An 18,487-nucleotide genomic window follows, 5' to 3' on the forward strand; every position below is an offset into this window, starting at 1 on the left:
CCGAACACCCTACCTGAAAACAGGACGGACACATGGTAATGGAGGCGTCTGGCAGGAGGGAGCGGTAGTACTGCCAGCGCAGCGGCCGTGGCCAGCGTTTGATCAGGACATCCCTCCGGCTCATCGACTGCAGGACAGCACGATTCACAACCACCGGGACAAATTCCGAGCCTCCTTGCTGCAGGAGAGCAGGTTTGGAAAGAATTAATTACCAACTGCAAAGTCCTTTGAGGATTAATAAGGTCTTGTAAGAAGCAAAGTCAAATTTGGTAGAAAAAGCAAATATAGAACTGGCCTGAGTCTGGTCCCACCAAACTCACCGCCAGTTCTGCCGATGCCTTCAGCGACAGCAGCACCCAGCCACATCTCTGACTTTGTTGCATCAAGCTTCCATTATTCTTTTTCACACAATTCCTGCAAATAACACCCATGGCCAGAGTCTCTACTAAAGCTTCACAGCCAGGACTGTTTTATCGGTATATTGCCCAGACACAGGAACACCCTGGGGCCAGCCCACTGTATCACTGCATGATAATAAAACCAAATTCCAGGAACGTTTACTTTAAGATCTTTGTTGTTTTGTGGGCGTTTTTGTTAGGTTTGTTTTTTTCTGGTGTTTTTGCAGGTTTTTTTGGTTTTGTTTTTTGATTTTTTTATATTCCCCCAAAGAGGGAAGTTAACTGGTAAACCCGTTCCCCCTCAAGTGCCAGCCCTCCCTGCCAGCCCCCTGCTTTGCACCTCTCCTGTGCCAGTCTTTGTAACACATTCACACCAGAAGAGCAGCATGGACTGTAAGTTACCACCTTCTATTCATTTCTGTTGGTAGCAAGAGAGAAACAACTGGAAGACAGAGGTAAGGCTCTTACCACAAAGCTCAGTTTTGCTGTAAAAGGATCATCTTCAATAATATCTGTATTGTCATCGAGCCTCAAACTCTGTGCATCTAGATGCATTTCTTAAGGAAGAAAAAGTTCCTATAAAATCAGCAGTCCTGCACACCGAATAAACATGAAAGCATACCAGCAGCACTGCTATCCTTGCTGCTCCAGAGTATCCTCAAGCTGCTCCAGTGCCCTGATTATTACAGAAAGTACTAGAGAAGGGCTTGCTGTGATTCACAGCGACGGGGGGAATTTATCATTGCAGCTGCTGCAGAGCAGCAAAGCTGACCACAAGGATGACATCAGCTCAGCCTTCCTTCCCCCTCTGCCCACTCCTGACAGATGACAAAAAGCAAAGGAAGCAACCTCTTCAAATTACACTTTGGGGCAGCTTTAGTCAGATTGTGTGTCTTGTGTGTTACTCTGCACCTAACATTATACACCCCCAGAGCAACTGGGAGCTCCGGATGCCGCAGCTTTACAAACCCGATTCCAAGAGGAATGGCCACGAAGAACATCCCCGCGGGCTGCCCTTGCCTAAGAGAAGGGAGCTGTCACCAGGAGGGAGCAACACACTTCAGATTCTCCCCATTCCTTACAGGAAGTGTGTTTGAACAGAATATGTAAAGCATGGCATTCCATTGTTAACAAGAAGTATTTCACATGATTAGAAACAAACTGTCCTGACGACAAAGCTCTGTGAAAATATTAGGCTTAGTTAAACTATCACTTCTGTGTTGTGTAAGTTGTTTGTGTTAGTTAGGATAACTAACTTGAAAGATGATGCAATTGTACTCACAGCAGTCATATGACAAAAAGAAAGTTTTCAGCTTAAGGAGGGGAAAAAAAACCAAACAACAACAACAACAAAAAAACCCAAAACAAAATTGATGCTTTTTTCCCCTAAGAAAAGGGCTGGAAACCGATTTTAATCAAAAGGATACTGTCAGTCATTATCTCTTGCCATTTATTCTCTCTTTTATTCAATCTTGGAGCTTCGAGATCAATGAGAGCGACAGCTTCTTCATCTGTGATGCCATCTTCCAAATAGAACTCAACCAGATGCAGCACTTCTGAAGGGTGGGAAGAGCAAGGAGCACTGACCTGCCAGAACTCAGAAAATGCCTCCTAGGAGATACTGTGCCCCTTAAGAAATAACACCCTCTGCCTTCCAGGACGCTGGTGTTCTGCCCACACATTAAATTAAACAAAATTAAACCAAACCAAAAACCCCTCGACTTCTCAAAGGGCTGCATCTGTGTTAATGAGACACTCTGTAGATTCAGCGTCTCGGTACAGAGCAATGCTCCACTGCTGCTGCTATCGAGCAGTGAAATCCAGCAATCCCCGGGACAAGAGGCAGCCCCTCAGCCAAATCCAACAACACTAAAAAGATTTGTTTGTCCAAGTAACATTGCAGGGAGAACAAAGTACTAACCTACTCTGTTCAGTTAACATTTATCTCCTCAAAAAGCACAAGCAAATGTGATATTCCAACGCACCGTAGGAGGAAGCCGAGAAGACGAAAGGTTGTCTGCAGTTAATGCAGACGTTGCCCAAGTTATTCAGCAAAGGGTTGTTGGTGGAGCACCTGTAGCACAAGGGCACGAGCTCCTGCAAAGACACACGCAGAGCACAGGAATCGCCAACAGATCAGCACGTCCTGAACTCTTTGTTTCCCGTTAAATATCTGCTCCGTGGGTTTACACCATTAGCGCTAATCTGGAGAAATACTGCTGCGAAATCGGATCCTTTAACATCTGAAAATGCTTTCCTTTTCTAAGAAAACAGTAAGTTTTCACATTAAAAATAGCTATCTTCACCATTCTAACAATTCAATTTTCACCTTGCCTTTGCAGTAACAGAAGCAGAATTCTGCATCAAATACACAGTGACAAAAGAAGTCGAAAAGAAGGTTACCAAAGCAAAGTTTTTTGCTCTAAGGTTTGGTCAAATTCAAGTTCTCCAATTAATTCATCTCTCCTTTTCAAGAGCACAGTTATTTTAGGCAGGTCTTAAGATTGTGCTTCTATTATTTCAGGTGGTCAGGTGCATGTTCCTTGCACAATACATTTTATTTTTAGTGAGTACTCCGTGAGCCATGGCTTTATAGAGCACTGCAGAAAGTCAGACTTCAGTTAAAGAAGAAAAGGTGTTAAAATAAGACTTGGGGAAGGAAGGTCATTCAAGGGATAGGGGGAGGAGGGAAGGAGTGCTCAGAGTGGGACAAATGAAAGTGACCTCCAGCTGGAGAGAGAGACAGAGACTGTGGAGTAATTGCGTGTGGATCGGAGAGAAAAGGCTTGAAAGAATTAATAGGCAGAGATGCAAGACAGCAGAGAAGCTGCCCATAAAGAAAGGGCTGATTTTAATTTGTTCTCAGGAGCACAAGCAAGTCTGACCCGAAGAATAACAATAAAAGGCCTGTGTTTCCAGGAGAAATATAATTATATCACAGAGCTATGCATAATATACTGCAGATTTTCTTGTGCATGTGGCAGCTCAGATTCTCGGATTAGGCCACGTATTAGTGATTAAACCTGAAACGCATCACAACTCACTTCGCTGTCGTGGAAGGGCTTGGACCGGATTGTCAGGCTGCCCAGCTCAATCGATTTCTGGAACCTCGCTGGGATCTGCAGTCCCTGTAACTTGTCATAGGCGTGACGAGCCAGTTTATAGGCACCAAGAGCTTTACTCTGCTTTGCCAGGGCAAATAATGTATTGCTATAATTTAATTAAGGAATAAAAATACATACGGCATTTAGGAAAAACTGCAACACTCTTTCTAATCAGAGATGATGTGCAATGAAGCGCACCCAGCACCCGTACTTTAAACAGGCTTTAACAAGAAAATTCTGTTTATATAACTCCGTTTAAAAACAAGTGTGAAAGAACTACCAAAATGTCTGCGGGCAATTATTAGCACGGTAAGGAATTGATGCTACATGAACAGTGCTTTGGTTAAATATTCTTACTCCACTTACAAAGTTTCAGCAATTTTAGGGTGAACAGCTTTTCCCCCAGCCAAACAAAAAAAACCAAAAAAAACCAACAAACCAACCACCAAAGTTCTTACACCACCAGCAGCCCAGGGACACCAACTAAACACACAGATCTTGTGGCAGCTAAAGCAGACAGGCTCTGTGTCGCTGCCCGAGGGCTGTCACTCCCTTTCATCGGGGAGCAGCAGTACCTGCTGACCAGAAACCACCGATCACAAGGCATGTTGTGCAAGATGATACATTTGTAAGTGAGGAAGTTATCAAAAGGAAAGCTAACATCCCATCCGAAGCTGTAAATGAAGTGAAAACAAGAAAATCGGGCCTCCCTGTGGCATCCAGCGACCCCTCTTGTTCTCTTTTACAGACAGGTGCATTTCCACAGGGCTCACAGAGTGTTTAAGCAGCACTCTCCAAAGATGCAATATGCCCCAACAAAGCTGTGCAAACATTCTCCTGACAGACACTACACAGCTCCACCAGCCTCCTGTGAGGCGAAAGCTCCTGGATTTCCCCCCGCTCCTGTCTCAGTGCAGTCTCCTTGCAACAACACTGTCAAGATTCAGAGCCAACATCCTGTTGCAGTGACTGGTATCCTCAAACCTGCTTCTCTGACAAAGGTGATACACCAGACAGGGTGGGTGGTTTTGAGAATCAGTGTTAGTTGATTTGTACAGCTCTCCAGAACTATTAAACAGGTTAAACACATAATGGTTTGAAAAGGCCGATAATTCCCTCAGAGACAAAAGTCAGTTTCCAGTAACTGTAACCAACAGCTGAAACTGAAGATAGCCTACAGGAGACCTCTGCATTGTGGATCAACAGCAATTACTCCTTTACATATGTCACAAGATAATTTCTAGATTTCGCACTGTATTGGAAGGATACACTTTTGAGATCCCCAAAGGAGTCTCCTTTGTTAAGCTGTGAAGTAGAAACCTGGAAATATTGAAGAGGGTTTCAGGCAAGTGGAAACTGAAAGGCTCCTCCTGCAGTATTAAAAATACAGACACATATTTCTAAGCTGGAAAACCAACAACTCCTCTCCCTAAGCATCTCAGCACGAGGCATCTCAAGTACTGTGTTTCTTTCATACAGTCGCAAAAAGAAAAGGTGCTGACACCACAGCAAGTGGATTTTGCACGTCTTTATCACCAGAGCTCACGTCTGCTACATGCAGAGAGGGACAGAGATCCATGCAGACATACCAGGGCCTTCAGCAGCTATTGAAAAAGGAGGGCAGAGTGGCCAGCAGTGGCGCAGAGCCTGCACCACCGTCAGGTCTGAGGCAGCCTGAGCAGCAAGGACCTCCCTAGCACAGAGCCTTTCTTCGGGCAGGGCACGGATCAAGGGCTCTCAAACGTTTCCCCAGAGATATTTTCACCACAGTGGCGGCAGCAGCACCCCCCTCATTGCTGGGGCAGTGGGAGCTCTTCACTCGCGACCGCTTATCATTCTGGAGTGGCTTTCACACCACTGCTGACTGACACACGCTGTGGGAACCCCTCGGGGGGTGCTGCCTCCTGCTCCATCTTGTTTTCCTGTGGTTAAGGGGAGAGCTGACCAGAGGCCCAGGTCGCTGGGGAAGCAAACCGATGTCAGCAGCCAGAAAGGGCTGGGCAGTCTGTCATTGTCCTGTCTGCGACCCACACTGAGACAAGCACAGAGCTGCTAAAACTGCACTGCAGTTTGCAGGAACTAGGACAACAGAAGTTCCTCTACAGTACAGCAGAAGGCTGTATGATAAAATAAAATAAATAAATACATGAAGTTACTATACAGTATCGCTAATCTACACTCAGTATTTAATTGCCTGAAAAGTCATTAATTATTCCTGGTTATTTCTGGGCTCCCTAAAGAAATGCTCAGGCAGCATAAACAGACCACTTCTGAAGTGAGTATCTTACAGTGTATCTCTGAATGGAGTGATAGACATGGTAAACTTCTGCCAAATGCTGGAAGTGATGGAACTTCTGTAACATTTCAGTCTTCTGTTGTTCATTCTCTGCGGGAGACAAAGGCATCAGTGTAAGCTGCCAAGATGAGTCTGAGAGACTCCACTGGAAGAAAACAGCATATTGTCATTTTAGCTCCAGCACTTCCAAGAGAGTTATGTACCAGTCCAAGTGTGTCCCATCTACCTGTGCAAGCCACACACCATACAGACTTGACACCTTTTGAGCAAATTCCTGGTCTAGAACAAGAATGGTGAAACACAAAACAGCTGAGGCAAGGTTTTAAACACAGCTAGAGGCTATAGCTTAGTCAGAGGTAGAAAACAGTAGGTGTGCCCCACTGAAAGCTTCACCCATAAATTCAGTTTACAAATAAAATGAGTTTTGAACCGTTTGTTTCATAAGTATTAAGTACACTACTAAGCCAATTGGAACAGTCTGCATCTCTAAAATACCTGAAGGGTAACAGATCAGCACTATCACCCATCAGCTGAACAATGTTACAACACCAGGCAAAAGGAACTATTACCAGTCTTCTGCATTCATTGTTACTAAACTACACCTATTAACTACTGGCTCCATCTCTCTCAGTGAAATATATTCAGAAGACAAGATGATCGCTAACGAACAGTCAGTAACAGTCAGTTTTATCTCTGTTGGCAGAAATAATTTGTAAAGTACGTCTCCAACCTCTGTTCAAATACTCGATGTATCTTAACGCTCCACAATCATCATTTATTTACTAGCACTTTAAGCCTCCAATCACTTCCCTAGTTAAAGTGTGTTGTGGGAAGGTACATAAGGATACGTGGTCCCAGGAGATGCGATTCTGATTCCAGTCAGATCTCAAAAGGAGGCCTACGCACGAGGACGTTGCTGTTTTGCTTATTTGTTTTAAATAAGCACATGGGAAAACCAAGGGGACGACAAAAATAGCACAAGCCAAAGTTATTCACAGCATTAAAAAAACCCAAACCAAAAACCAAAGCCCCACAACAGTAAAGTAGTTGCAGCAATGCTATCACAATTCAGTAATTGTCTGAATACACAAGAAGGTAACAAATATAAACTTCCTTTCAGTTACTTACCTTGGGCTATATCTAAACACTGCATGGAAAGCATCCAATAATAATAAGCTGCATCGTTAAATCGGCTTTCAACCACAGCATTGTGTGTTAGCTGCTCCAGCACTCTCACAGCTTCACTCTGCCTGCCAGCCCTGTGAAATGCTATAGCGAAGGCCAAAACAAAGAGGATTTTACAGCACGATTAAATCAATTAACTGAAATTAATGTTTTTAAATTAAGAGCAGTCTATTCAGCCAGTATCAAATAGTCTATCCAGGGCAGGATAAAAAGGATTATACAGTGGTATTTTTCTCCTTGAAAGCCGCGTCGCTAATGGAACATGAGAAGCATCTGTAGGCATTTTGTGGCTTTTGCACCGTCTCAGCGGCTCTTGAGCTCACAGACTTTGTGCGACGCTTGTTGGCTTTTTTTAAATACAGAAAAGAGCAAAAGTGCTGTGCGATGATTAGATCTCTGCGCAAACAATGGCAATCTCTAAACACTGCACATCACAACCTCATTCAAAACGACAATAAATTAGTGTTTGATCTTAGCGCACTGGTTTGCAATGCTGAATATTTTGAAAGAGCGCAGCATCTACTGTATCCTTCTGCCGTTCATTAACAGCACTTCTCTGCTGGACGCTCAGAAGCCAGTAAAGACAGATCCTCAGCTCTCACTGGGTAAGCGTTTGCGTTTGGCAAACACAGTTTCCACAGGGGGCAATGGGGATGGGGGAACCCCGCCCCACAGCACAAACCCCTCCTGGCCTCGGCTGGCCCCGACACAGCCCCCTCCTCGCACTGCCACACAAGGGCCCCCAGCTCCCCCAGTTCTGGGGCACTTGTGTTGGTGGGGCCGCAGCAGCAGGGAGCTTTGTGAGCAAACTGGGAAGGAACAACGTCTCTCTGGTCAGAGTTCTGTGTGCAAACACCCCACTGCCCTAAAACCGGGTTCGGTGCTGGGACACACAAACCAGCGTTGTGTGGAGACGGCTCACGCCTGGCATGTTCACTAGCTTGGCCCTCACAAGCAAATCCAGTTATACACTTAGATCCGAGCTGGCTCTGCAAACAGCAGATGCAACAGTCACATGGAGCTGCACCTGAGAGAAGTAACCGTACTAAAAACGTGCTGGCTCCACATGGAGCTCGCTTCAACGGCTCCTTGTCCCTGGAACAGTTTACGAATTAAAATTGTGAAGCCTGTCCACATGATGGAAGGTTGACAGTTCTCTTTAAAGGTAGTTTTATAAGCCTCACAAAATGCATGAAAATTCTTAAAGAAACAGGAAAATTTTACTTGTACAAACCCAACATTACTTAGATATAAGGAAAAACTATGCTTTCTACTCAGGTTTGTTAGGTGGCCGCCATATTCTGAATTCTATTGTGATAAAATATTAATAAAGGCAGTTCAGCTTATGTACCAAATACTGTTGCCGTATGTGCCACACTCAGATATACGACAAGATGGAAAACCCGGACCTGTATTTAGATGCCATCATTTTTGATATATCCATCACATGTTCTTATCAAATAAGGAGACCTCCAGCTACTTTAAGACGGGCATGAAAACACCAATTCTATTTGATTTTGAACCCCACTGATAAGAAACTTTCCAAGGCAGTCTCTGCATATTCTGTATGGGAAAATTACAGCGTGAATTTTGACCGGTGATGTCAGTGGCTTTCTTACCTTTCTGGGCTTCTTCAAATCTGTCATTCTCTGCCAGCCACTGAGCATAAGGGACATAGACATCATCTTTGAATTCAGGATGCTTTTCACTCAAAGCAAATGCCTGAGGTGAATAAAACCCTTATTTTTAGAATACTGCATGGTTTAAACAGTTAAAGGTTAGAATATGCCATGGGATCGATCCTTTACCGCTAAGTAAATTCACAACAAAAATATATACACAGAATATAGTGTAATCCATATTCTCTCCAGTATGAAACTAACCTATTTTAAAATAAAAAGCAATCAACAACAAAAGAAAATAAGCATAGTAACAGCCTGGCTATTGAATCGGGGAAACCTGAAAGTGATTATTTAGGGAGTTTAGTAGATTTCACAGCAAGAGACAAAAAAATATTTTTATTTTTACTGAGTATTTCTTCTAAAGAAATTGAAGTAACTCTATAAATGCAGTTTAGATTCACTTTCTAAACTCGCTAACTGGTCAATAAAGGACTATGTCTACAATTTTCCAAAGCCCCCATATAACTGGGAAAGGGTTCTGTCAATTCCAGCAGCACTTTAAAAACATTTCCTTAAGAAACTACACCTATCAAAAACTTAATGTGAAGAAATACGACTTCCACTGTGAAGTGGGTGATACCGGCAGACCCATGCTTTTAAGGAAAAATCCAGTGAGGTCAGAACTTTACCTAATAAAAATAAATCCAGTTATAGAGCGGGGTCCACACTAACACAGCGCACACATTCGTCAGATCTAAATCCTGTGAATGGCATTCTCACTCAGGTGTGTCCAAATTACAAATAATACAGTTCAAACCAGAATTTCCCATGCCATAATTACTATTTATTCTTTCTGATGGACTAGACGCATCCCATGGATCACCATAGGAAGTGGGCAACTGCACCTCAACAAGCACAAAAGGTGCTCAGAAGTGAGACCAAGACATACTCAGGCAGGAAACTAAAAAGAAATCCAAACCCCAAACACACCCTGAGCGTACAAAGCTGACTTAAACGCTGAATCACATTCTACAGGAGCCTCTCCCCGCCTCTCCCTTCACTGCAGTGCTGGGGGAGCCAGACGTGTGTCTCCCTTCCAGGCAGTAGCAAGTGCTGGGTTCAAACCCAGGAATCACGGGCACACTTACTTCTTCCCAGCGGTGAGTCTCCACGTGGAGATGGACCAGTGCTTTCAGGTCACCAACCTTCAGGTAGGTTTCTGCTGCGTAGCCAGGGTTATCAAGTTTCTTAAAATAGAAGGCACATTTTGACAAGGGCTCTCGCTCAGCTTTATCCAGTTTCCGAGCAATTTCAATTAACCTAGACCCAGCAAAAAGAAGCCAGCTGTTTCAGGTTCTGCCTTGTTGTTTTGTCTTTTGTTTAATTATTGTAACAAGTTCACCTTCAATGGGTTATCACTTCATAAATACCATTATAGTACCACACACTGTTTAAACAGTTTTCAGTAAACATTCCAAATGCCTTTTTTTTTTTTTTTCTTTTTGCAAGCTCAAGACCCGTTCCTTCCGTCTTTACTCACACACCCCACTCCAGATCTCAGACTGCACGGGCAGGAAGATGGAGGGAGGGAGCAGGTGACTCAGTGACATGGGACACACTTCCTCATCCCCAATCTAAACAAAAGGCTCCTGAATAAACCTCCCCCCCTTTCCACACAGCAAAACTGAGGCAAGGGGAAGCCCAGTGACCTGTCCCAGATCTTACGGCAACTCAGCAAACAGCCCGAAGTATCACCTACTGCAAATTAAGGAGAATTTGACCAGTGACAGTAGCTGCCCCAGAATTTCTTGGGATTCTGTGCTCCAGTTGTCTTCTCTACCCACTAGATGATTATCCTTAACAGCTTAAAACAGAAATAGGCTATCACCTACAAGCACTGTGGCGATGATTCCTCTCAGAAGCTTAAGGCATGCATATTTTAGACAACAGTCTCATACTACAGATGAACCCATTCATACTCTTTACTGCTGTAACACATTTGTTTTCGTAACATATTTATGCCCCTACCCACTAAACATAATTAGCTTTTAAAAAATTTAATTGTAGCTGTGCTTGAAATACTCAATTTGATATAAACAAAGGCACATATCAAACAAGTTTTGTCTTATTTTAAAATTATGCAGAATTCCTAATAACTCATTTGAGATTTTAGTATATATTATCTTTGAGATGGAACTAAAGCTTACATATCAACCCAGCCGTGGTCCCCACTGATTTCTATGGCCTTCATGTGCTCCCCTGCAGAGAGGTACATCTCCACTGCTGCTTTCGGTTCATTGATGTTCTTGGCCCAGTCTGCTTGTTTTTTTATTAGCATCTTTGTGTCTTTGGGGTCTCCAGATCCCAGAAAATCCTAAAATAGTGCAATACAAAAGTCTGCATTACCTCTGGTGACAAACATTGTTACAGTCCAAGTTCTAAAATACATAAAGACTGAAGTTGGTATCGTTATGCCTCTTAAGGAGAGATACACTGCATACAGAGCAACATGAACTGATCCAGCCCGCAGCAACTAATCATCAAGGCCCAATGTCTTGTACGAAACAACGGCAAGTCTCCCATTCAGAGAGTTTTTGATTAAAAGGAAAATTTTAAAAAAAAGCGGGAAATTCTGAAAAGGCCAGGAGAAGGATGATACAGACGCCTCAGAGGTAATAAGTATGTCCTCACTTGATTTCTTGGAAAGCTTGCTCTCCGTTGATCCTGTTTAAGTGGACACAAATTGTGATTTCTTCACGCTCTTCAGGGACGTGCCTTTCCAAACCAAAATAGTACTAATCTCAAAAACTGAAATATATCAATTCCAAGTTTCAGATTCTTTTGCAAGCCAAGAAGGTACCATTTCATTCTCAAAGGTGACCCAGCTTAGTCAGCAATAGTATATGCAACCCACTCAATCATGTTAGCATCAGGATGTCCAGCCACAAACCAATTAAAGGCTGAAATTTCGTTTTCTGCAAAGACACCTGATAATTATATTATCCCAATATATCAAAGAAGTTCTTTTATAAGGACAGAATGACAGCTGCTCAAAAGTGAGAGTGACTCTGAACTACTGGTTGGACTTCTGCGAGGCATGCAAACACCGAGCCTGGATGCTGGGATGACAATCATTTTAGAAATATTTCTAAAGTTTGTTCCGCTTCTTCTGCCAATACCAAAGCCCTGGCACCATATGGTTCACATCTGTTGACATCATGCGCCAAGGAAAAAAAGAAAAAAAAAAAAAAGGAAAAGTACTTCAACACCAGAAGATCGATTAAGGGCAATTTTGTCTGTTAACAGAACAGGCTACTGTCCGTTAAAACAGATCCTATCAGATGAAAAATTAGAACAGAGGACAAATAGAAAGGTGAGAAGAGTGTGAAAAACTACCTTATCCTGTGTATCTGATAAATTCTGATTCAGGTTTAAAAAAACAAACCAAAACAACAAACAAGTGAAAAACCCCACAAAAAGCACCCACACAACAGATGTGTTCCACTGCCACCATTCGCCAGCCTCCCCGACGCGTTCAGCCGGCAGGTACAGAGCGACACCCCATCTCCACCGAGCTCCACCAGGACTGCGCTTCAGCATTATCGACTGCGACACAGCCCTGATCCAAGAGAGCAGCTACGCGGGTGTCACCACCACCTCTGAATATGGACAACCGGAGCAAAAGAGTCAAGCTGGACAGTATCTTTGATACGACTTGTTTTCCAGCTTAGGTGGCCAAATTAATTCCGAAATCAAACGCTCCGTTTCTTACAGTATAATGAGTTTTTTGTGAGTTCTCAGTGATTTGTGATCCAGTTCTGCGATAACGAGCCTGTGACCAGATATCAAAGGACTTCCTGACCTCTGCTCCCGCCTGGGCTTGCTAGCCAAAGCTAATCAGAGTCAAGCACAAGCAATCTGACTCTGCAAGGGTTCCTCTACGTAGTTCTGGCAGCATTAAAACAACAACAAAACCCAACACAAAAACATCCCCCCCCATCTTTCCTCGGAAAAACAACCGGCAAACAAGGGGGGTTACGCAGCCTTCCACGTATTGTGCACCCCCTGCACAAGCAGCTTCCTTCACACGCTGTGAAGCACCTTTAACTTCCTCTGCACACAGTCACACTTGAGGTCAGGAGACACAAGATGTTTTGCTCTCTGCTAGTTAAATATAGACATGACTACGGCCAAGAATTAAAAGACTCTTATGAAGACTTATGGGAAAATTTTCATCTATGAATTACATTTATGTTCAAGAGGAGCCAAAACACCAAAGCTAACAAAGACTCATCAGCCAAAAATAGTGGAAGTCAGACTTACATCAGCAAAGCCCCAAAGTATTTATATTAAGCTCTTGGAAGAAAAAGATCTCTGTGCCACAGTTTTCAGAATCTGTGCTAAAACGGTTTATGTGCATGTCATGTCATGGCAAAGCCTTTGTCCTGCACTGGGCTGACCAAGGCTCTGGGGAGTGATGCATGAGACTAAACAGTGCATATGTTCTCAGGGATTTTGATAAGAAAACTTAAAAAGCCAAGTAATGCTTTCTTGTCACTATATAAAAACATCACTTCTAAAAACCATATTCAATTTGTTTCTACATAAAAACAAAGTTTAAAACAAAAACCCCAAGACATATTGAATCTTTGGAAGAAAATTCTCTAGTAAACAAAAATATACTAAGTTAGTTTACTACACACTTTAAAAAAAAATATAGAGGTAACATACCTACTTAAGTTCAAACTCTGGAAGAAAAATATTTTTATTATAATACAGCCGTGAATTAAATGCATGGTGCATCACCTCCACTTTGCATGTGTACTACCTTATTATTTTTGGAAGACAAAATACAAAAACGGACTCTTCAGGGAGATAATGGGGAAGAAAGTAATAAAAATGAGATTTTTAGGCTTTTTTTTAAAAAAGGAAAATTTCTATGGATAATATGATCAAAGTGAAAGAGTCACCTTTGATGGAGTCCAGCTTGAGACTGCACAAAACACAATCTGCCTCCTCAGCAGTAGACTGAAGAAGTCTCCCGTTACACCCAGACACAGAGGATAACCCTTCCTCCCCTTATAAGCCAAATGAACTTCAGACAGTGAGAAAATAAAACTGAAATTCAGAGCCCACATTCCATCCAATCCTTTTGTAGGGTCGTACTTTGACAACAGTTACAGGTACATTAATATTTCTGCATTTAATATTCAGCTGCAACCGATTACCTTCGCATAGTCAAACATGCGTAAGTCGGAGTACATCTCGAGAGCCAGGTCTTCGTGCCCACTCTTCTTGTACAACTTCGCTGCCTCGTGGAATTTTCCCTGGTAGGCATAAACATCTGCTAGGAACAGTTCGTTATTGCTCTCTCCATGTTTTTTCCGCTCCTGGAAAAAAGAAATCCAAACCAAAAAGATGTAGAAAATATTCTAGATGATCAGAACCCAGGTGAGAAATGGCCATTGAAGAATTAGATTTTCAGGCTTAGATTTTTACTGTTAATAAAAACCTGTAACAGGGTATCATAATTATGCCTCTTCTACATTTCTGGTGAATTTATAATTAAAAGATTAAATCCCTTCTTAATTAAAATTAGGAAGAGAGAAAAATTAAATGTCACTACACAAACCAAAGTGATGAAAAATCACTTCTCTTGATTTCACCCAGGAAAATGAACGCGTGCCATCATTATGCCATGCTATTTTAAAAAAGGCATCTGATGGGTTCCTTATCTTCTCCTGTAGAAACTCACTAGCGTGTAATTTGGCTAAATTAACAGTATGTGCAGGTGGGATGACAAACATGAAAATAATTGCTAGCAACAAGCAGATTCCAAACGGACAGTCACCTGCCTCTGAATAAGAACCCGTGTCACCACCACTGTCCCCACATGCTAGAGCTCCTGATTTCAGGCAGGCAGCCGTCACCACCAGAGCACCTGCTGTAATTGGCACTGCTAATTGGCACTGCTCACTCCAATTGTGTGGGGAGGGACTGCGGGGGCAGAGCGTGCACAGACCAGCACCGTCTACATGCACACACAAGCGTGTGCGTGTGCTTTCATGTGCATGTCTTATGCTTTATCTTGGAAACATGTTGCTACCCTGCTTTGGATAAAGTTAGTACTACTATTAGCCCACCTCATATGGAAATCTATAGCTGTGAATTGAATTTAAACTGCACAGAAGGGGGCAAAGCACTCCAGACATTCAGTCCCCTCCTGTCAAAGGAGACTCAGCCATGGCTCCTCCTGCTCACACTTACTGACCAGGCTGATACTGGACTGGTGGTGAAAGTTCCCCTTAAAAACTTGGTTAAAAGAATAATCAGAGGAATTGTCACACCATTTTTTAAGACTTCACAAAATCTTGCCAGATACAGAGATCTGGCAGTTATGTTTCCTGCTCTCATCAATTCGAAAAAACCCAGCGTCATTACTGAGAGAAAACCATCAAATTAATGGAACGTGTGCTTAGCTACACCCTTAGGGGCCTCAAAAGGAATCTGAGACACCACAAATGAAAGTAAGAGATGATGTAGAGCCCTCACTTCAGAAGAAGCATTTTCAAGAAGTCTGAAGGTAGGTTTATTGCTTTTTACAAAGGGAATCTGTCTCATTAAACAGAATATAACATGACAATTCCAGAATATCTCAATAGACGCAGATCTGGAAAAGCATATGTGGAAAAGAAAGGTTAGTAGTGGTGAGAGAATGGTCTCCTCTACCTGTCTACCCTTTAAAAGAAAAAAAAAAAAAAAAAAAAAAAAAAAAAAAAAAAAAAAAGGAGGCACTCCTAATGCAGAATTTTGTCCCCTGTTAATCACCAAGAGAAATTAACTGCAACCAAGTGGTGTTTTTGACAGAACCAGGACAGCCCTGCAGAAGTGGAAGACAAGGAACACATTCTTTCAGGGAAGGTGTAAATCTCATTAGCATGAGAAAGAGGAATTCCCTTCATGCCATCTAACCATATCATGCAGTCTTTGTAGAAGGCCAAGGGTGATACCATGTCTCTTAAGGTGCTCATGACAGAATTTCACTAGACAATAACTATCAAGAAGTGCAAACAGAGTAAGAACTAGTGATTAGAGCACAGTATGGAAGTAAGGAATCCCAAATTCTATTTCCAGTTGTCTAGACTTGTCATGAGACCTTGAGTTTGTCATTTTATTTCTCTGGGCCTGTTTCTGGCTCTGCAAGGAGGAGATAATAGTAATTACCTACCTCCAGGGGGTAAGGAAAGGCTTAATTAACTCATCTTTATGAAGTATTCTGTACCAAGCTCTGTTAGCACAGTAGTATTCTACCCATTATTAATTGAATATTGAACGTTTTTCCAATCTTCCTGAAGACAGTTTCAGAAGTTCTTGTCCCACAGCCCCATTTCGTTGCCGGGAAGTTTCAGGTCATATGACTCGAATTTGAATCACATCTGCTAATCGGGATTCTTCGCTCTAAACCAGTCTCCAACAGTCCAAAGCACTATCTGGAGGAACAACAGTCTCTCCAAAATATAAAGTACTGGTTTTGGTATAGTACTAAGTGTAAGAAAATACATTATCTTTAACACTCTCTTACCTCTATGCTGCTGATCAGTTCTAAATATCGAAGGTCTCGTACCCTGGTAAATGCCTATTGAAAGGAAAAAAAAAAAAAGAGTAAGAGGAATTACCTTAAAAAGACAGCAAAAAAATCAAATATTGTTATCTATAAATCAAGCTGTCGTCATGCAGACAGGACAGAGAAAGGGGCTGGGGTTTGTGTCTGTGTAGTCCCTCCTAACCTGAGGGGCTCCAACTACAACTGCAGCCCCTGCGGCGTCACAGTAAGACAGACAAGGGTACAACCCAGACAGCTTATCACCAAAGATGAACAGCAAAGGCAGGGCCTAGGAGCTGCACCTATGTCAGTCCCCCAGGAAATACAAACTGCCATTTAAAATACAACATACTTTTATTCTGACTGGTTTATAGCTTCTCTATTTTGGCGTGAGGCAAGATACAGACAAGGGAGTTTAAGGAAACTATGGCACGGTGGAACATATCGATCGTGTTGCCAAAGCATACACTGCATATGCTTGTAGTTTTTATACCGTGCTGAAAATGCAGTATGGGAGCAGCTGAGGGAGAGAAAAAGAAGCAAGAAGATGATAAGATACAAGTACTGCAAGACAGTGTAATATCTTTTGCAAATGGAGATAAATGTGCAGCCCAAAGTCTCAAGTGGCAAAGTCACGTGCGAGTTACGGCAGCTTAGCACTTATTCTTGACATGCATCAAAAAATAGAAATTTAACTCTTCAGACCGCACGTTCGAGACTTCTAACCAAACTAATGCTTAAGAGGGCATACAATATTCCGCTTACACCAGATCGGACTAGGAACTATGAGAGCCTTTAATGTCAAGAAGCTGCTTTTGTTCGTATTAATCCGCTCTAATTCTAAGAGGGCACTACTTTAAAATTCCAAGGAGGCACTGAAAACTTCTTTTTAAGAATATCTATTTGCATAAAGCCATCCATGAAACTGGAATTATTCTGATGCCTCCATTTAAGAAAAAAATTATAAAAAAAAACCCCATTTAATTTCCTTTAAAAAAATCTGTTATTAAAAGATGCCTATCATTATAGGCCATTCCCTGTATATTTTTAGAATGTTTTGTCTTTCATACAATATTCATGACATTGAACTCAGGTTACCCTCTCTTATTTGACAAAAGGTGATGGAAGAAAATACAGAAGTGTTTTATGTCTGAGAAAACTGTTCTTCAGTATGTGCCTGTTTATAGGCCACTCCCAACCCCAAGGCATTCCAGCTAGAAAATGACTAAAACCATGACATCCCATCACCACTGCCTTCCCAGAACATTAATGTGCAGGTAACAAAGAATGTGAAGCCTCCACATTTGAACTGAGGTTACATGAAATACTCGGGGAGCCAAGTTCGGAGCGGGGGGGGACTCGGCTCTAAGGCAGCATTCTCTGCTGCCACCCGGTGGGCAGCAGCACCGCCGAGCAACTCCCCACTTCACCTCCACTCGCGTTCATTAACGCGGTTTCCTGCTGATGAAAGAAACCATTTTCTCTGCGTTTAACACTTGGGTTTAGAACATGGCATTTATCTAGAGAGATAAATTAGATTTCAGTTTAAAACCTCATCTCAGGCTCCTGAGCGTATAACAAACCAACATTTTCTCTGGTATGTGGAGTAACACGTATTCACTAAAGAGAAGCAAGGGAGTGACCCAGGAACACCACTTTGTCTTCCACCCATAAAACATACATAATACACATGCACTATATATACACATAAAAATAGAAAGCAAGCTTTCTGCTAAATAATTAAATAACTGCTTTACCTTTTTAGCAGTTTCAAACTCCAGCCCTTCCAAGGCTTCCATCGCCAGTTCTTTCCAGTCAGTATCCGTTACTCCTAAACATGCAATTTGATAGGCTTCTTTAAACATTTTTCGTTCCAGATACTGATACATGGGAGCAGACTGAGGATTTCCATTGAAAAACAGGTATTAGAAAGCATAATATTGAGATATAGTGGTGAAATTCTCTACATACATTGGGGGGAAAAAATATTCTAATCACAACCATTACAAGCTCCACAGAGAATGTGTTTTATGACACAGAAAGCATTCTGTGATGGTTGTTATTGTATCTTTAGACACAATGAACCCGTATATTCCAAACTCTTCCATCTTGAAATCTTCAGTTCCTAGCATATTAAGCAGTAGTTAAGAATGTGAATTCTTCTGAGCATTGCACATGTAAAATATTACGTACAATAAGCCAGTGAGTGTTTTGGGGTTTGTTTCTGTTTTCAAATGCTATGGAAGCAGAGCAAAGGAGGGGTCGTTTGTTCTCAAAGG

At 42.3% G+C, this 18,487-nt stretch overlaps 1 protein-coding gene across 3 annotated transcripts in view; it reads right to left on the reverse strand.

The window, feature by feature from the left end:
• The window catches only part of IFT122 (intraflagellar transport 122), a 31,915-nt gene that overhangs the window by 1,142 nt on the left and 12,286 nt on the right, over nucleotides 1-18,487 (reverse strand). For 2 of the 3 annotated variants that reach the window (XM_026857573.1, XM_026857575.1), the window contains 14 exons: nucleotides 17,966-18,106; nucleotides 16,188-16,241; nucleotides 13,834-13,995; nucleotides 10,813-10,979; nucleotides 9,754-9,925; nucleotides 8,603-8,705; nucleotides 6,927-7,067; nucleotides 5,791-5,888; nucleotides 4,772-4,872; nucleotides 3,443-3,608; nucleotides 2,384-2,495; nucleotides 1,826-1,954; nucleotides 867-943; nucleotides 14-178 (listed from right to left, as the gene is read on the reverse strand). In XM_026857573.1, coding sequence (XP_026713374.1) covers nucleotides 14-178; nucleotides 867-943; nucleotides 1,826-1,954; nucleotides 2,384-2,495; nucleotides 3,443-3,608; nucleotides 4,772-4,872; nucleotides 5,791-5,888; nucleotides 6,927-7,067; nucleotides 8,603-8,705; nucleotides 9,754-9,925; nucleotides 10,813-10,979; nucleotides 13,834-13,995; nucleotides 16,188-16,241; nucleotides 17,966-18,106 — 1,788 coding nt within the window. The remainder of the gene's footprint in view (nucleotides 1-13; nucleotides 179-866; nucleotides 944-1,825; nucleotides 1,955-2,383; nucleotides 2,496-3,442; nucleotides 3,609-4,771; nucleotides 4,873-5,790; nucleotides 5,889-6,926; nucleotides 7,068-8,602; nucleotides 8,706-9,753; nucleotides 9,926-10,812; nucleotides 10,980-13,833; nucleotides 13,996-16,187; nucleotides 16,242-17,965; nucleotides 18,107-18,487) is intronic. The other variant, XM_026857574.1, reaches the window with a different exon arrangement.

The sequence above is a fragment of the Athene cunicularia genome (assembly GCF_003259725.1).
Source record: "Athene cunicularia isolate RWA chromosome 12 unlocalized genomic scaffold, athCun1 chr12_part1, whole genome shotgun sequence".
Taxonomy (NCBI): domain Eukaryota; kingdom Metazoa; phylum Chordata; class Aves; order Strigiformes; family Strigidae; genus Athene; species Athene cunicularia.